At 35.9% G+C, this 19619-nt stretch overlaps 1 protein-coding gene across 1 annotated transcript in view; it reads right to left on the bottom strand.

Annotated features, from left to right (window-relative positions):
- LOC145688460 (inactive hydroxysteroid dehydrogenase-like protein 1) overlaps window positions 1-17557 on the bottom strand; it is a 50453-nt gene extending 32896 nt beyond the window's left edge. The window contains exons 1-2 of the mRNA XM_081762722.1: window positions 17305-17557; window positions 6372-6494 (exon numbers count right to left, since the gene is read on the bottom strand). Of these exons, the coding sequence (XP_081618848.1) occupies window positions 6372-6494; window positions 17305-17518 (337 nt within the window). The 5' untranslated portion in view covers window positions 17519-17557. The remainder of the gene's footprint in view (window positions 1-6371; window positions 6495-17304) is intronic.
- Window positions 17558-19619: the final 2062 nt, after the last annotated feature.

Raw genomic sequence — 19619 nt, forward strand, 5'->3', positions numbered from 1 at the left:
ATTTGTTCGTTAATCCTGTCTACGATCTTATCTGGACATTTTTGGCGGTACTCTTCCAACAGGATAACGTGCATCCTCATACAGCTAGGACAATCCAGTGTCCTCTACTCGACATACACTTTCTACCCGTCTTCCCTGGCCTGCTAGTTCTTCAGACTAAAGTCATATCGAACACGTATAAGACAAAGTGGAAAGAGAACTGACTGCCACCTGAGCTCCGGCAATAACATCGCTCATCTACATAAATATCTGCAGGGAGCATCGATGCCTTACCTATGATCGTAAGTAGAGACTCGAATCAGCACGACTAGCTACTTGCCCGAGCAGCAGCTCGCGTAGCCGATGGGAGTGTTTACACGTGCTATTAATGTGAGTACTGTGCACTTTCCTGCATAACATATTCGGGATATCCCACAGCAGCTATGCTGCGATCACTACTACCGACCATCACGTTCTTACGTACCAACTTTGACCCACTGAGTGTTCCTAAATGTGTCTCTGCCAGCGTATGTAGTTAATAAACCTTGTTATTTTATTTACTGTCCCATCAAGACTGTGATACAAAAGAACTAAGATTCGGTCGGCACAAAATTTCAACTGTCACAAAGGTACGAGCAATTGAAAACTCAACGAGTATCCAGCCTGGTGCTATCTGAAGAACTTCGGATGTTGCATTTTGACTAACGCAGCATAAGTACAATAACGAAAAATCATTAAAAAAAAAAAAAAAACTGAAATACTACACACATAATTAAGGTTTTTTAATAGTAGAAACTATTAAAGTAACCTACAGAAAAGGGAGATGCGCATAGATCTTCAATTGTTTTACATGTGTTTGTGGTTGTGCTCATGTTTACAAATTTCAATATAGAATACAACCCGAACACAAGATAACATAAGTATAAAAATAGAAGTTTCTCTCAAATATAGTGGAATTCCTCACATATAACTATTTTACATCAATGCCAATCATTTTTTACATGTAACAAGTAGTACATATTTTAATAACTACTACTATTACTATTAGAACTAATTACAATGATTCACATTCGTGTAATATTAGGCAGACCAATTATTTTATCTGCCCTAGTCAAAAGAATCCTTTCGACAAGTAACGCACGGCCAATTAATATATATGTGCAGAGACTAATATACACCATATGACATACTAGAACACTATATATTTTATACAAAATACTACACATCAATTAGTGAATATAGGGTCAGTGAAGGTAATTATGAGACAGATTTCACAATTTTTCCACGTTACCCAGCTTACATTCGTTTTGAAAGCAAATAACCTTGGCAGCCAATAGAGTAACAATTTGCTGCCAAGAAATTTCCTGTCGTCATGTCATAAGTTGATGAATAAATGTAAAATTTGTGCTGTCTCATAATTTCCCTTCAAGAGGATAATTGTGAGACATCGGGTGAGTAATTATGAGACACCTGTTGTCCCCAGCTTTCTGTAGCTGATATTGAGATACGAAGGAGTCCAATTGTGAGACAAAAAAGTCTTCGTTATTTTGTGTTTATTACATAAAGATATACAGATATTTGGCTGAGTTACAAGAAAATAACTAAGAAAGAAAGTGGAAATAGCTACTGATGCTATTCTAACATTTTTGTGAGTCGACTATAATAGGCCTATAGGCTAATAGCCTATATAAGATAGTTTCAGGTTACAAAACAGGCTTATGAAACAAATTTAGAACAAGTTCTAGGCTTTTCACTGAAAAACGACTTAGGCTACTTACATTTCTTTTGTTTTAGTATACTGATATGCAGCCTAGGCTATTTTCAACAAAATAATGTACAGGCCTTGAAAACTCTTGCTTGCAAGTACTAGCCAGCCAAAACAATCTACTAGCCAGACCATTTTGCAGTCACAGTGTCTTTACTCGCCAAATGTAAAAAAAATACTAACCACTGGCGAGCACGCGAGTGGATTTTTCAAGGCCTGGAAATGTAGGTCTACAATTTTGAAAGTTACTAAGAAACAATATTATAGGACTGCCTAACTACAGAGTGCAGCGATTTTGAAACTTAACATACCAGGATACAGAAACAGATTCCACTTATTTATCAAATACATTAATCTAGCATGCGTCTCATAATTACCCTCCATATAAGCAAAATGAGATACAACAACAAAAGCATTTGTAACTCTGAAACGAATGTCCAAGGAACAAATTCAACTTAACCTATAACTGCTGACCTACCAGGCTTCCACCAATAACCATTGTTTTTACAACAGTGATATTACTGCACGTTATATTAATGATATCATTAAGTTAATGATAGGATTTCAAATTTCAAAACAAATTATTTTGAATGAGTTTGTTAAAGCAATTGGTACATCCAGACTTTTGTGAACTGAAACTTAAAAATGTAGACAGAGCATTGTGAAGGATGTTAATAAATGCCTGTGCTCTTAATTTGTATTTACCTACAGTGGATGAAGATCAGTGAGGGGTTTCTCGTAATTACCCTCCATACGCAGTGTCTCATTATTACCCTCACTGACCCTATTACGTTTATTGTGTAAGATAAAATTACACTTAGTACATTGCTAGAATATCACTAGTGAGAAGAAAAATATATTATTCACATGCAAGGGCCTCTGTATTGAGCTAGAAATTCCGAATTCACTTCAAAACTTGTCTTATATATATTCACAATCAAACAGTTTATCAATAACACTAAATAGAGTATAACTGTCTCAATACGAAAATGTTATATTGAACTTCATGAGTGCGTGTAGAGCTCAAAGAAGCACTTGCAATTATCGTGCTATTGTTCACACTTCTTTATTCAATACGTAGGGCATAGCACCTCAGAAGCACAGAACACACCTTCGGTGCAAGGGTCATTCCATCCAGGCCAAGTGAGTTTAAGATGGACATCATCATGTGCACGTATTTAATTATTTACTTACAGTTGTGATCCGTTAGCCTAGACGGAATAACTGGGGGAAATTAAAATTAAGATTAATTTACATTTTACTGAACACCAGTAATACATCTTCGAAATGGGATGGATGTATTCTAATTTATGACACAACATATGAAGTACCATTAAACAGATCAGATAGAACCGCATGTGGCTCGGATTCCACTGTAGGATAGCGTCTCATGTATCCTTGGTGTTAAATAGCTAAGTTAAATTACAAAACAAATATCTAAAACGTATATATAAAAAATTCCATTATATAAAAAATAAATAAAAATATATCAGTTCCAATAGTGGATGAAATTTTAAAAATCAGAGTAATGGAAAAAGTATCTATGTTGCATTATAGTAAAATCTACGAAGGAATCTTCTACGATACACATTTTACTAGTTTCATTCATATAGCGCTTTCACAAATACTCTGCAGATAAAAATAGACTTGTGATTGTGATACAAGGATAAAAGTTTCATTTATATTATTTACCATCCGATTTAACCTATTGCTGTCCCACTCCCAAACTTGTTTAGGAGCCTTAAAATTATTTAAGGGTGAAAATAGGAAACAGAAAGAGATCATTTTAAGTGTTTTATCTTCTAACACACAAACGAAACGAAATTACTATGAAAATAACAGTATAAAAACTATTCCAGACGCGTTGTATGAATTAACATTCACCACGATCAATAAAAAAAAGGTGTTTAAATTCAAAATTCAGAGCACAGTGTATATGACACGATTGATTTATGGACAAACATTATTTTCTGATCTGTAGAATTTCATTATCTGGCACTGTTGGAAAATGTCATAAATTTCTTTTATTTAAAGATATTTTCAAGTGTACAAAATTTTCAAGTATGTTTTGCAATTAAAGTTAATAATGTATTGCAATACGTTATTAACTACACTGGTCAACAGTAATGTTGTTAAATGGATAATTTGGGCTGGTTCCAGGGTATTTTCAAGTGATGATTCCGTATTTGACTTCCATTACCATAGTACTATTGTATTAGGACAGAGTTGTCTTTAAACCAAACTGTCAATTTCAATTAAAACATTTTGTTGTGCATATTTTTTACCTCAGTTATACAATACGAGAAGTTCTGGTATATTTGTAAAGATCTCGTGGTCGTAACTTTTTAATTACAAGGAACATGTCTGTTATTCTCTTGACGATCCTAATAAAATTTACCTTCTAGCAATACATATCGAACTTGGATTGATGAATTTCGTTAAAGTGATGGCACCAAGGTTTTCTCTTTTAATATACAGGTTTCCTAGTTTCAGTGAAAGAAAATTAAAGAAGAAAGTAAAGAGAAAAAATATATGTCAGAACAGAAATAAGGAGAATCAAGCAGGATTCTGGTTTTGAGCGATGCCGGAATTTCCCTAAGGCACTTGCCAAGACCGTATTTACGTATGTGTCATGGCGAGAGCGGCAAATTTTCTCGAATCTTTTTCTTTACAATTTGGTTCTGCAAATTTCATAATTTTTTTATATACGCGCATATCGATTTTTACATTTGTAAATATCGAAGTGAAACGAATCTGTTCAACTAAAAATTGGCAATTAACATTTTAGTAGTGAATTTTCATTAAATTATCGAAAGTTGCTCCAGTTTTCAACACTTAAAAATCCACTCAAATACTGATTATTCAATTCGCCGTCTCAAATTTTCTACCCCAGTATTTATTGATATTAAGGGGCGGCAAGTTTCTAATTGTTCGGAGCGGCAGAAATGTTAAATACGGCCCCTGGCACTTACACTGGAATAATTTAAGAAAAGTAAAAACATGGGAAACAAGAAAGCTGAGAATTACAACTGGTTAGCAGATTTCCTGAAAAATTCACTCTTGGATTCGCAGTTTACCTCTTAAACACAAAACTCAAGACGTCAGTGACGAACAAGGTGAACGTTTCCAGCAGGAAATATCAATAATGGAAACGTACTACTAAGGTAAAGAAATCCAAAACTACTTACAGATTACTATTGGTTACTCGGAATGACGTCCATCAAGTTAGATATTATAAGGAATTAATACATACATACCTGAAGTAAGTTTACTATGTATGTATTATGTACTGTCTATTAGAATACATTATAAATATTTATAATTGTTAAATGTTTGTTACACAAAACTTCTTCCACACACTAACTTCTGAAAACAGATTTGCAATTAGTACTAAAATATTGTACGAAATATCCTATTGTAAGCACTTAACACTAAATAAAATTTTAGTGGCCAGTGTGATATAAAAATCCTAAGCTAATAGTTACAGAAATAACACGTACATTCGATGTGTCGAAAAATAACCAAACATTGCGAGGTTGATTCCTCAAAGTAATTTAATTAAAAAGAAAAGAAGTTTTAACGAAAGAGTTAATGATCAGAAAACGCATTCTTTCAAAGCTAGAATCTGCTGCAAGTACGAAAAGATGAAATAGATGCGTGATAAATTTAGAAGATGAGGATACGAAGGATTTCCAGCACTGAGCCAACTAACAATAAAATTCGTTGTGCTTGTACCTCAATGTTCTGAACGGAAATTTATATGACCTTGTTAGTTTCTTTATAATACATAGAAAGCCTTTAAACTAGGTCTCGTAGTTTTCGAACTAGGGAACTTAAACTGAACATGGATGGAAGGTGGGAAGCTTATATATGAAAAAGATTGCTACACTACTAAAAAATTACGAGTTTGTAAAATCCTTAAAATGACTGTTATTTTCCTTTACTTCTGTAACATTACATCAATAGTTTCTGATAATTATAGGTACAAGTTTACTTAGCAACATTTCAACCTTTATCAATGTTTATTCTTAACCCCGAAACAGTTTGACACCAATTACTGCAAACAGAAATATTATTTTTAATATTGAAAATCATCTATGTGAAACTGAATGTGTTACTTATCTAAGCAGTTTTACGATGTGAAACCCTTTGAAAATGTCAAATTTTTAATCCCTTGTAGCTTTGTCCTTATTTACTCGAAATGAGTCATATCATGATCCACTATTCCACACTACACTACTTTGGATGTGAATTGCCTTGTCCATCTCACTTGCGTTATTACCGTTGTAGAGGCCTCCAAAATTTAGATTTTAAGATACTGCAGTGCCCTTACTTTGTAACACTGTATAATAAATTTTCGTTCAACATGTAGATTTAAAATATATAATAATTTGACGTAGTAGTAACTGAAAAATTAGAACTGTTTGCGGGATTGCAAACACTATTAATCTGGTGTTATTACAGAATGGGAAAATAATGTCACTCTACCAATATGTGCACTGTACAGAATTTCAGCATTTTCTATCTATTACTTTAAAAGTTACAAGTGTGTTTTCAAGATAAATGGTCTACCCTGTATAAAATTAAATGTCTACTTATTTTAGAGCTTCCTACGACTATAACGTACCTATTTCTCTAGCTACTGTTGTAAGCTTATCTAAGTTTCTGCTGATGAGGAACACGTTTAATCCTCTTCGTGCCAATTCTTGTGCGTAAGCTTTTCCTATCCCATCCGTGGAACCTGTAACAACTGAAAGGAAAAAAAATACACATAAATAAATACATACAGTTACAAATATGTATTGCCTTTTCTTTCCCAGATATATGAGACATACACTTATAGTTTGGAATCCGAACTGCATAAACTCGCGCCAGGATTTAAACCTGTGACCCGTGCATTAAAGGCACATGAGAAAATAAGGGTTTTGCATGGAGAGAGAGAGAAGAAAAAAAAAAAATTAGTTTTGGATCAATGTGACTTACTCCTTCAATCTTCAAATTCAATAGGCAATGATAAGATATTTTCTTGAAAACAAAGGGATAGAAATAAGTAAAAATGAATCTTTATTTACTTTCCAGCAACAATAGTGGAGAACAAGGTATGGCAATCGCGAGAAAAGAATCTAATTCGAAATTTCAACGGATTTACACGTTTTATGAGCCCTACATGCAGAAAAAATGATTTCTGGATGTCAGTCCGTTCCGATGTAAATGTCTTCACTCGTCTACAGGCCGTACCGTTCAATGTATTTGCACAAATTTTAAAATAAGGTTTTTATAAGAGTCCACTCGGAGAATTTCGGAGTTTTCTTCCTACCTCCAAAATTAGGTGTAGCTACTGAGGCGTGAAAATAATAAAAAAATGCTGTATTCTCAAAAACGGCTCTAACGATTTTGTTTATACTTCATACATCAATATTTCATTAGCAACCACATAGTGTGGTATAAGTAATTTTTCGGGGAAAAATCCAGGAGTAGTAGTTATTCTTGGAAGAGTTTTTCTCAAACGATTTTCTCAAAAACGAATGAGGCGATCTGCTGACACTTCATAAATACATTACATTACATTACTAACCTAGTAGTGTGCGTAAGTACTTTGTACTGAAAAATCCACAAGGGGAGCTAACACTTGTGGTGAGTTTTGCTAGACGATTTTCTCAAAAAGACTCAGGCAATTTTGTCCATATCTCATAAATAAACAGTCCATTATGAAACCTACACTATGATATAAATCATCATTCCTTTAAAATTTCACGAGGGACACTTTACTCTAGAGAATGAGTTTTTCCCAGACGATTTTCTCAAAAACGACTCAGGCAATTTTGTTTATATTTCATATAAATATATCTCTAACAACTCTACAATATAGATGAGTAATTTGTCATTAAAATATTCACAAGCAGCAGTTTGTTCTTGGAAATATTCTCTTCGCTAGTTTTCCGAAAGCTCCTATTATAATTTAGGGCAAGACTTTCCTTTAGGCACTTCATTCATTATTTCGATTCAGCGATTTCTTTCTTTCGGTTTCGAACGATTCTGTTCCATTCATACGTCAGAGTTATTCTGTTCCATCCTCTGCTACGTCAGAGCGATTTTGTAGCAAGCTGACGTGTTTTTTCTGTCAGCTTGTACGTGCCTTACAGTAATCGTTGGTCAGGCGGTGTATGATGAGAGTGACATGTGGCGCGCAGTTGAATGCCGTGTTTGAGATCTGAACAATATTTTTAATGGGTAATGTTATACGGTGAGCTATTTTCTGAGGAATATCTTAAATTTAAGTTAAATAAGTGGTTCTGAAAGAATGGTTCTGCAGTTTGCTTATCACGTATAGGAAAGAAAATTTTGTACTGATGCCAGTATTAGTGAGAGAAGTATATAATATTTATGAGGCATGCAGCTAGCTTGCTCTCCCCCCCCCTCCACCCCCCCCCCCTTCAAGTGAGTCAAACTCTCATGTATTATTTCACTTTCTTATGGTACAAGAATTCCGATATAATGCCTAGGTATAGGTTTTCTGAATTTTGTTCAAGAACTTGCTCGAGTTGGGAAATTTGGTTGTTCCTGGTGTAGTATTTTCATTCATTATTTTAAACATTGACTAATTTAGGACTATTCTAAGACTGAAAATTAGAATAGTAATACATTTTTCGTTACTTCAGAAAACAACGTTTAAAATAATTAGTGAAAGATGGACAGCAGGAACCACCATGATTCCTAACCCAATACCGCTTCGGAGGAACTGGTTCCTCGGAACATTAAAGGAATTGTGCGAGGAATCACATCCTTTGGAGTCGGAATTGGAATCATTGAACGAATCAAAAATTAATGAATTGCCTAGAAGAAAACTTTGTCTAATTTAGTTTATATTACGCATATAAACATTTTTATAACTACAGCATAATATAATTCAATTTAAGAAGTGAGAGCGGAAAAGTTTAGTGCGGTGGCCCGCATCTCTTATCTTTTATCTCTAGAAGAATCAGGCATTACCTTTTCTGGAGGTATTCAAAAGTTTGGATTATTCAATTTATTTAAAATAATATAAGCAGAAATTAAACGTCACATAATACCCTAGAAATTGCAGGTAGTTTACAAGAACACCTGTTAACGGATGAACGTCGTCTTATATTGACGTCATTTCAGAACTACCACGGGTTTCTCACGATTCAAATCTGCTCCATCATGAATTTTTTCTCTGCAGCGACTCTCACATAAACAGATTGTCAAACAAAGCATGATTGTTCCGTAGTAACCACGTTCCCGTCAATCTGAGATAGAAATGTGATTATCTGTACATTGTACTTCGCCTAACTTTAGCCACATTGAAAATAACTAGAAAGTAATAAAAATAAAACCCTCCATCTCTCCAGCAGCTCGAAATCAACAAGATCTGCTAAGAGAAACTAAACAGCATTACAACTCAGAATACTCAAACACAATTCTTAAAATAAATTGAAATAATTTTTATAGTGGTTTTCAAAGCTAAACCAACTTGTCTTATCAGCAGTAAAACTATCATATGGTTTTTAGTGCCCACGTGCGGTTTGTCAACCAGTTGGATGTTGCCGGTATTACAAAAGCTTAGCCAGAATAATAATATGATAGTTTTTACGTCCGAGCCGTTTCGGGCTACTGTGCATTTTCGGTAATGTTCGGAAAATAGAATCGATCCTGGACCGCCCATTGGACCGATATGGTATTTTTACCCTATGAATCGGGTTTGCCCGATTGAACCGTATGAATAGGGTTGGCCTGATAACCCCGTTTTTATGAAAACAAGCTTAGCCTGTCATGATTGTAAATAGTGTGTTGTTTCACTTTATTATCGTAACACAAATTGTTCCAATTATCACGTAGGAACTCATAACGAGTCTATCGGGTCAAACGGTTCAAACGGGTGAAACGGGTTTATCAGGTCTAAGGATCGAGTAAACCAAACGCAATGGTTATCGGGGGATATTGTTTACCTGAAAAGTTCAAGCACTAATTATAGGTTAAATTCAATCTTAACCGCCTTTTCGCATTATCCGGCGATTTGCCGGATCCGTATCCGGCGAATTGCCGGACAAGGTAGAAAGACATTGCAAGCATTTATTCTTGCTCGCCGCAAGCCTCTTCACATATGTGCGGCGGTCGCCGGACATTTATCCGGCGAGCAAAAACAGCCGGATCTCCCTGCTAGAATCCGGCGCGGCAGATCGCCGTGTATAGCCAAGCGGACATTACAGCAGGAAAGAGTAGAGAGTGGCTGCGATAACATGGATGCGTGTGTTTTAGGTATATACAGTATATGTGTGTGTGTGGAGTGTTTTGTGTATGTGGTTATGTTCTAGCCCAGTACACCTGGAGTAATTTTAACCAAACTTGTTACATACAATATATGGGAAAAGATTACATGTGAAAATAATCGAAAACGACCGATACTACCGGAGTGTCGAATCCATAAGTCGTTGATTAAAGAGTCCAAATCAATATAAATTATTTTTTTGTATGTAATAGAAGATTGGGAGAAATAAATGTCCGCGTAGCACTGGACAAATGAGCTTGTAATTCTATAAATTTGTGGTGCCCCAAAATTGAAATATACAATATCAAATATTTCTGCAATACTATGTATTTAGTAATAATACCTTTATGTACTTTCACAAAGCAAGAGAGAATTCATGATGTGATATTTGATAAATATACCGTATATTTTATAATTATCTTTTACACTTCTATGGTTGTAATTTCTTGAATAGTCCTTTGAATACAGGGACTAGAGCAGTGCTTTAAAGAGACTTGAGTCAATAGTCGGAACGCTTAAAATAAAATAAACCCGAAATACTATAATAATAATAATAATAATAATAATAATAATAATAATAATAATAATAATAATAATAATAATAATAATAATAATAATAATAATAGTAATAATAAATAATGTCTACAGATTAGCTTTGGGCTCAGTGGTTGTGTTGACTTGGGATTCTGGCAGTGGCGGATCTAGCCCGAGGCCGGGAGGCCTAGGCCCCCGTTTTCAGAGTGACGAAAATAATTTAAGCTATTATTTATATATTTTTGAAACTTTATAGCAAACTCATTATATACTTCTCATAGTCTGGAGTCTGGCAGCCTCCCAGTTTTTACCTTCTAGCTCCGCCACTGAATTCTAGGATAGATCTCAATCACCGACTATCCTCAAAGGACTTTATCCTGGTTTTCCCAGTCACAACAGGTGAATACCGGGATCGTATTTTAAATATCCAGAACCTGGCCGCTATTTTGCTCAAGTCTATCGATTGTGGAAACAGTATAGAAAAGATTCCTTCAAGTTACCACTTCTCTAAAAAAGGGTGAATCCATATGTGTCTCTGACTTTTTCTCTATCTATCTTAACAAGGCGAGTAGAAAACACATTTTGCATCTGTCAATTGCAACCACCACAATACGACAAGAGTCACAAGGTTTTGTTTCTTCAGTTGCACAGCAACCCTGCTCGCATATTTTTCATCCACGGCAAAACACCGGATAATATGAAAGGGTACACTTTTCATCCGGCAAACTGCCGGGAACGGTTTCGGCAAATCGCCGGATAATGTGAAAGAAGCCTAAGAGCTCTAATTGTTTGCATACATTTTTTTTTTTTTTTTTTTTTTTTAGTTAGCCGACCAACGAACTTGCGGATACATAAATATAAATGCTCAAATCTAAATTATTGCATTATATTATTGCAATGAGCATGAACGTGATTTACTATTAGGAGTTAGCGTGATGCACTAATGTTAGTCTTTTATAAATAGCATTATCATTATTATTATTATTTCTTGTTTATGTCCTTCATGCAACTTAGAATCAATCTCACATAAATAGATAAAATAAACAATTGGAATTTGACACTTCTAGAGTTTAAAACATGTCCTCGTTTTCATTATCCTCACTTTCTGAGGACAATTGATCTATCTCGATGACAACATGATCCTTGTCTTCAAATACATTTTGCAAGACACGATAACTTTGTTCAATGTCCTGGGAAAATTATTATCATCATTATTTGACAGGCCAGTCTATAATGACAATTTAAAACGACTTTTTTCTTTAAAAAAAGAAATGATTAAAAAGCATTCTATTAAGTACCTAGATCCTCATATTTAATAATGTATGCAGGTTAATATCTGAGTAATAAAGCTATCATTATTAATTTCTTGTGTATAGTATTCTAATTTGTGGCTTGTCCAGTTTATATCGCCCAGTAACGTGACGAATCACATTAGAAAGAAACTGATCAATTATTGGCCTTCTAACTATTTCATAAAGTTAGAAATAATGTACTTACGAGCAGAGCACACAAACAGGCAGTATCTTTATTAAGCCTATTACTAATATTATTATTATTAGCAATAATAATAGGTCTAATGATAACTAAATTCCTGACGCAACAGCCCTTAGAAGGCCTGGACTTACGGTACTCATTCCTGTGGGGTGATGTGTTGTCAGCAGATCGGCTACCCTCGCCATTAACCCTTAAGGGATCTTGGCTTTTTGGGCTATTTTTCAGACTTTCAGTCAAGCAACTACTGCATTGTCACTATTTATCCTAGGATCATGGTTCATACCTCATTCTCTTCAGAATAGAGCTGGCTTTCAAGTGGTACCACTTGCATGCTCATACCATATACCAGAAGCGGGGAAAAAAATTAAAAGTGAAAATTTCGGAGGGAAAATTTTTTTCCTCGAATTTTGCCCCCCCCCCCCCCCCGGACTTCCCCTGTGTGAACGTAGCCACCTAAAAAAAATCTGATAAATAGTACTTGGTATACTGAATGTGTGTGCCAAATTTCAAGTTTCTATCTTGAATAGTAAGGGCGGGAGAAATTTTATCAAAAATTCCCACAATGCCCCAAATTACCACAAAACACTATGATCTCAGGGAAAAAATTTCCTGAGACATCCCTAATTACCCTAGGGACATATGTCGCCCACATTCTCTTCTGAATAGAACTGCCTTTCAGGCGGTACCATTCACATGTCTCCATCATGTATCTAAGGCGGGAAATTCCAGAAAAAAGGGATTTTTTGGTCTAAATTTCCCTTTTTTCAACTTTTAGCCCCTCTGGACCCCCCTGTTTTAACGCAGAAAACTGAAAAAAAATCTGTTAAGTGCTACGCGGTGGACTGAATGTTTGTGCACAATTTCAATCTTCTAGGTGCAAAAATAAGCCCGCCAAAAAAAAAAAAAAATCAGAAAATTCCCCATGTTACCCTATACAGAAGTATATTTTGAAAAAAATTCACTGAGACGTCCCTAATTACTCTAGGATAATAATTCGACCGTCATTCTCTTCAGAATGGAACTGCCTTTCAGACGGTATGACTCACGTGTCCCCATCATGTATGTGAGGCGGGAAAATCCTGAAAAACGGCATTTTTTGGGTAAAAATATCCCTTTTTTCACCCCTTTGCTCCTCTGGTTCCCCCCTGTTTTAGCACTGACATCGGAACAAAAAATCTGGTAAATACTACTCGGTGGACTGAATGTTTGTGCAAAATTTCAATCTTCTACGTGAAAAAATAAGCCCGCCAAAAAATAATGAACATAGGCTTCATAAGGGAAAATTTCTATTTCAAAATTATGACGTCATCACCTGCTATGTCTGGACGCAGGACGGTCTGAAACCATACGTAATGTCTTCTACAATGTATCTGGACTTGAAAAACAAACAAACAAACAAACAAAAAAAAAAAAAAAAACGGACGAAAAAGCTCAAATAGAAGAGAAATAACGCAATGTACGATGAAAAATGCGTATCGTACAAAATGTACGATAAGATCCCCAAGGGTTAATGCTTGCTTTCTGGACTGCAGTTAGCTACCTTTTTCTTTCAAGTAGCTTCCAATTGTCCTCACGACGCTGGGTGGACGCCGCAGCGCCAACACCGTCTGCTGAGTACGAATAGTCACACCTATTTTTCCTCTGACCAGACACAGGACTGCTTGATTTCGCTGACCTCATGGGGAGTGATGTTCCAGTATGGCTAGGACGTTAGTAATTAAATAATAAATGTTTATTGAAATAGTGAGAAAATTAGCTAGGAAATATACTAAACTGACTCCCTGGAGCTACGGTCAATGAAGGGCAGTGTCTACCCAATGTAGCAATACAACAAGCATCAACTACGCACTCAAAATATTCAAGATAGCAAGATCTCGTTTTTAAAACTGTATTGCTATTCCTTTATACAGTGCAGAAGTGGAAGATCTGAGAATGTATACCCTGCATACTCCCCTCTTCTATTTAGAGCATTGCCTTTACGTCATTTATGGAAAAAATATAATGCAAAGGCTTGGATCGGGAGTAAAATTTAAAGATTTGCTCTATTCGATAACATTTACATACTTCCCGACATAATAAACATCAAAGTAATTTGTGTTTTAAGCTGTACAAAGTAGAATAAAATAGCTTTCATATATTGTCACATGACGCGGGCTGATTGCAAAGCCTAGCTACCGAAATATACGTTCTTCAATCACGCTGTAAAAGCTACAGATGCCAGACGGAACAAACGCTGTACGATGCTACTATGATAACCGTAATGGGGTTAGCCATACTGAGAGCTTTATACAGATATATCTGAGTTGGAGCGGCAACGCCGAAACCTAGTTACAATGAAGGATTTATGGTAAGGACAAGTAAACCCTTAGATCCTGACCTTCGAGGAAAAAATTAGTTATGTTTTGTCGCGTACTATAGCAGAATATTTAGGCTATATGCAGAAACGTAAGATGGTCAGTTTTACACAGAAGAATGTTCCGTCCCTCCATTTTTAAAGGAAAACAAGCAGGTCCTAGTATGGTAAAAGGAAAAACATTCAGAAAATATTTTAAGTGGTCGGAGAATTTGACATTTTTGATACTTGTAATACAGAAGAAACCAGTTGAGAATGCTCCAAGAGCATTGCCAGAACGAACTTAAAAAGAATGGAGAGATGGAGCTGGAAGGATAACTGTCATTGTTCCTAGATGTAAAAGTAATCTTTTCATCCGCACCTTCTCTTTCTCGCAAAAATTAGAAAAAAAAAATATATAATCCCTCTATGACTTACAGTTCTCGAGATATGGCTGCTTAAATATCTAGAAATTCGAACTTTTGTGGCCAATATCTGGGGAACGCTGGCCAGTTGACAGTTGTGGGCACCGGTTACTATTTGGTATACCAAAATGTTCACCATCCTCTTAGGTATTGATGAACACCAATATCATCTCTGTATGATTTACGCTTACCGTGATTTGGCTCCTTAAATCTCCCGAAATCGGAACTATCTTTTGGCCAATATCACGGAAACGGTAATTCATAGAGATATGATATTGGTGTTAATCAATCCCTAATAGAATGTTAAGCATTTTCGTACCGATATTAATTGATGGCCACTGGCCAAACCAGTAGCCAGTTGGACAGTGGTTACCGGTTACTATTTGGTACCAAAATATTTACATCCTTTTAGATATTGCCAATACCAATATATTCTTTCATGACTTACTGTTCCCGAGATATGGCTCCTTAAATCTCTGGAAGTTGGTCATTTGTTGGCCAATATCTCGGGAACGGTACGAGTGACGCAAAAAATGTAATCACTTTCTCAGATAGTGTTTGATGCTCTATCAAATGCAGGGTTCAAAATTGAAAAAATCGCAAGTAACAGACAAACGGACACACATAGAGAATTCAGTAACGATCTCTTTAAGTTCGTTGAAAACCGTCAATGTGAATCTTAAACATAGAGAGGCTAAGATTCTTTTCTCTCCGAACTGATAAATGTAGTACATACAGCGATGTAGAAGGTACATGAAATGTCAACAACAATATAAAAGAAATTCGAATACGTTACCTGGATACTGAATATTAAATTGCATGTATATCCAGAAAACTATATATGAGAATGTAACATTAACATTTGCACGCATTAAGAGCAATATTCAGATTATTGATTATTAAAACAATTAATATTTCATCATTATTATTATGTCCTTTCGCTGGTATTCTCACACTTCGAATCACTTAAATACATTGATATTTACTTCACGAGTGGGAGGGAGTATAACTTAGTGGGTCACTGTGGCGTAGGGGATCGGTGATTACTCCGATGAATTCTATTGATTGCCATGATTCTACTAGCACTCCAAGCGGCTTGAAGATAAGTGATTGGGCTACCACAGCTGTCTTAACAGCGATCTCACAGAAGGAACACATCGCAGGAAACGATTCAACTTCCTCCCGCGATGAAAAATATTTACTGCTACTTTAGCGCGTTTTCACTATATCATCTATGTAAGACAAATGTTAAACACCATTGTGCTATATGCAAATGATGAACGATACGAGGTTGCTACATCGACGAAGTACACAAATATACTGTCCCTGAGAAATATGGTTTCTCAGCGTTGGGTTTGGGCGTTGTTAATAAAACTGGGAATTCCGGGTGTTGGTAGTAACCTCTTTAAAATGTTACTAGTAGACTTACGAAAATCTATATATGAATTTATGGTTATTCCTCTTAGGCGATATGCTTAGTTCGAGTAACACAAAGTCACTATGCGCTTTTACCTCCTTGGAAAAAAAATATTCAACAACTATTTCTCATGGATCATGGTCTCCTATAGATAGTTCCAACTAATTTCAATGAAAAATATAATGAAGTGATTAAATGTTTTAGGGTAACGATACACAGAAAACAGTTCGAAAATTAATAATAAATTGGCAATTCTGAATGTGTTATCGCTCGTTTGGCTTCCTGCCCAGTTCCGTTTACGGATTCAAAAGGTATTATATAATGTTTCCATATATTTTGATGTTTTATCAACAGTCCTCTGGTGACAAAACATAATTTAATACATGTTACCTGTAAATATTCCAAAAGTAGCAGGAGCACACCAGGTGACCTGAGCAAGAGGGGTGCGTCTGTAGCGAGCAGGCGCGTCAGTGATGGTGGGTATAAACATACTAGGAGTTGAGAACGTTTCACTATTGTCGCAGTACCGGCTTCGGCGCCGTCAATGGACTGGGAAGATACTAAATGCCATCTGAAAACAGTATCTAATGCAGTCATCTTTCATATGCTCTCACTCATTTTAACGGTCATGAAACACTGTTAATGGAGTATGTTTAGTACAAGGGGTCCAGAAGCACGTAAAAAACACAAAATTTACAGGAGAAATGAATGATACAAGTACTTAGACGTAACATAATGTAACCAAATCTAACCTGAGCTATCCTAAACTAACCTAATATTAGTAGAAATAAGCGAAATTCTATCATTGTTTGAAAATTATGCGGGACCCCTACACTAATATAACATAACCTAAACTAACCTAACCAACCCTAAACTAACCGAATGTGAACAGAAATTACCAAAATTGTAACATTTTTTGAGAAAAGAACTAGACCCCCTCTGCTAAATATAGGTCATTTGTTTTTTTATAAACACGTCTTTCCATGCATAGTCGTCAATTTTACTTGTAAATTTTGCAAAATCTGCTGTGCTTAAACTTGACCAGAGCCCCAATACAATACTATTTCATACCTGCCCATTTGCCGTACTTAGACACTAAGTCTACAGTAGACCATATCTTTGGTATTAAGTGTGCTTTTATGCCATCTATTAATGACCAAGTCGTAGACACTGCAATCTTTCCTACATAGAATAGTCCAATCATCACCAACCAGTCATCATAGACTTTAAAGTCTCGACAAATTTCACTCATAAGCATCGTCACTGAATCTACAGCCAGCGCCATTTCTTTCTAATCAGACAGCCAACGTTGCTAGCTCATGCATCTAAAATATCACTAATAAGCGCTCAATAATTTCAGTAAATATTATGGGCTTTATGCAGAAGTTGTTTTGCCGTATGATTATAGTAATACTAAAAATCTGACTACTGCATGAAACATAAGTTAGTCGAAATCTTTAGCATGGCTCTAATCACGCGTCAAAACGACTTTGCATTATTATTATTATTAAGTATTCTGCCTTTCGGCAGGTCCTGGGACTATTATCTGTTTCACATAACCTGATAGGAAAAAGAAGAAGTTTTTCCCCTCACCACGCTCAAGTACAGGTGAATGTTGGTGTTTCGACTTCCACCATCAGCCCCCGCACACGGAGGTATAGAGCAGAGATGGTCACCCTCCCTCATTTTGCCCTCATGAGGGCCGCCCTCACCCTCATTTTAGTAGTTGAGGGTGAGGGCGTTGGAGGGTGAGGGCGATAAAGTAATTGAGGGTGAGTGTGAGGGAGGGTGAGTGTGAGGGCGTCAATGGAGGGTGAGTGTGAGGGAGGGTGAGTGTGAGGGCGTCAATGGAGGGTGAGTGTGAGGGAGAGTGAGTGTGAGGGCGTCAATGGAGGGTGAGTGGAGGGCGTCAATGGAGGGTGAGTGGAGGGCGTCAATGGAGGGTGAGTGTGATGGAGGGTGAGGGTGTCAGTTGAGGGTGAGTGTGAGGGAGATGAGGGTGAGGGTAAGGATTCATAAAATTAATTATCTTGCAATTCTTCATTTCTGGAAAATATGTTAGAAAATGTAATGTAGTTTTTTTCTTAGAATTAATCGTCGTTCACAGAAAATCGTCATATCAATATTCTATCAGTTTCATACGCTTTTCATGCGCGAAGACAAGATGTTTCTCATAGCTTTATTACTTTTCTATATTTATATATTTTCACTTTATAGAAACAATAATTACGAAATATATAAAAATATCTACTGCAAGTTTTTGGCTACCGAAAATTTCAAATTTTAACGAAAGTAACTCATTAAAAATACTAGAAGTTCTCAGGAAATGATGTTTTTTTTTTCATATATTCGTTCAGAAGAGAAACTAATAAATATTCATATATTCATTCATTCTGAAATTGTAACTAAGAAAAAGCTTTATTTCTTCTTCTAAGAGAAAAATATATATATAAGAAAAGTACAAAGCTGCAAGCCGCAATAAATAACTTTATATTTAATTATCAAATAAAAAGAAATTTCCTGCTTTTGGCTATATACCTACTTTTAGATTTCCAAACTACGCTATGCAGATGAAAGGGAAATCTTATAGAACGGCTCTGTTCGTCTGTGTGTCTGTCTGTCAACAGGTATCACATCAAAATCGGTAAGAGCTATTGACAAGCGGTTTTCGGGAATCGATCCAGCATCCCAATAATAGGTTGCATCTCCTTCAACAACATCCTACTTAACAGGTATCCTCAAATCACCTTGGCAGTCAATCTGTTAAACCGGAAGTGGTAGAAATCGGAAGTTTCCGGTTTCAAATTAAAGACCACGAGTAAAAGAACGGTAATAGCGATCGGCAAACGGTTTTCGGAAATTGGTGGATATGAATGGAACCACCTTAACTCCTGCATTTCTACTAAAACTGGAAATGGTAGGATCCACTAATACTTCAGGTTTCAATATTTATTTTCATAAACTTAAAAGGGTAAGAGCTATCGACAAACGGTTTTCGGGAATCAATTATGCATTGCCAGAATAGGTTCCATCTCTTTCAACAATCTTACTTAAACTGGAAGTGGTAGAAGTCGACCATATCTAGTTTCAACAAACATATTCATAACTCATAAACGAATATAAAACATAGCTAGCGATAAAGAGTTTTCAGAAATCGATTTAATTCTTAGGGAGACAAACCACCTGTGCTCCTGTATTTCCACTAAAATCGGAAGTGGTATAAATTCACTACTACTTCTGGTTTCAATATTGACATTCCTAGACCTAAAACAGTAAGTGCTATCGACAAGCGGTTTTCGGGAATCGATTCAGCATCCCAAGAATAGGTTCCATCTCTTTCACCAATCTTAGAGTTAAACCAGAAGCTATGTTGTACCACTTCTGGT

Source organism: Thermobia domestica, chromosome 6, assembly GCF_964235325.1.
Source record: "Thermobia domestica chromosome 6, izTheDome1.hap1.1, whole genome shotgun sequence".
Lineage (NCBI taxonomy): Eukaryota > Metazoa > Arthropoda > Insecta > Zygentoma > Lepismatidae > Thermobia > Thermobia domestica.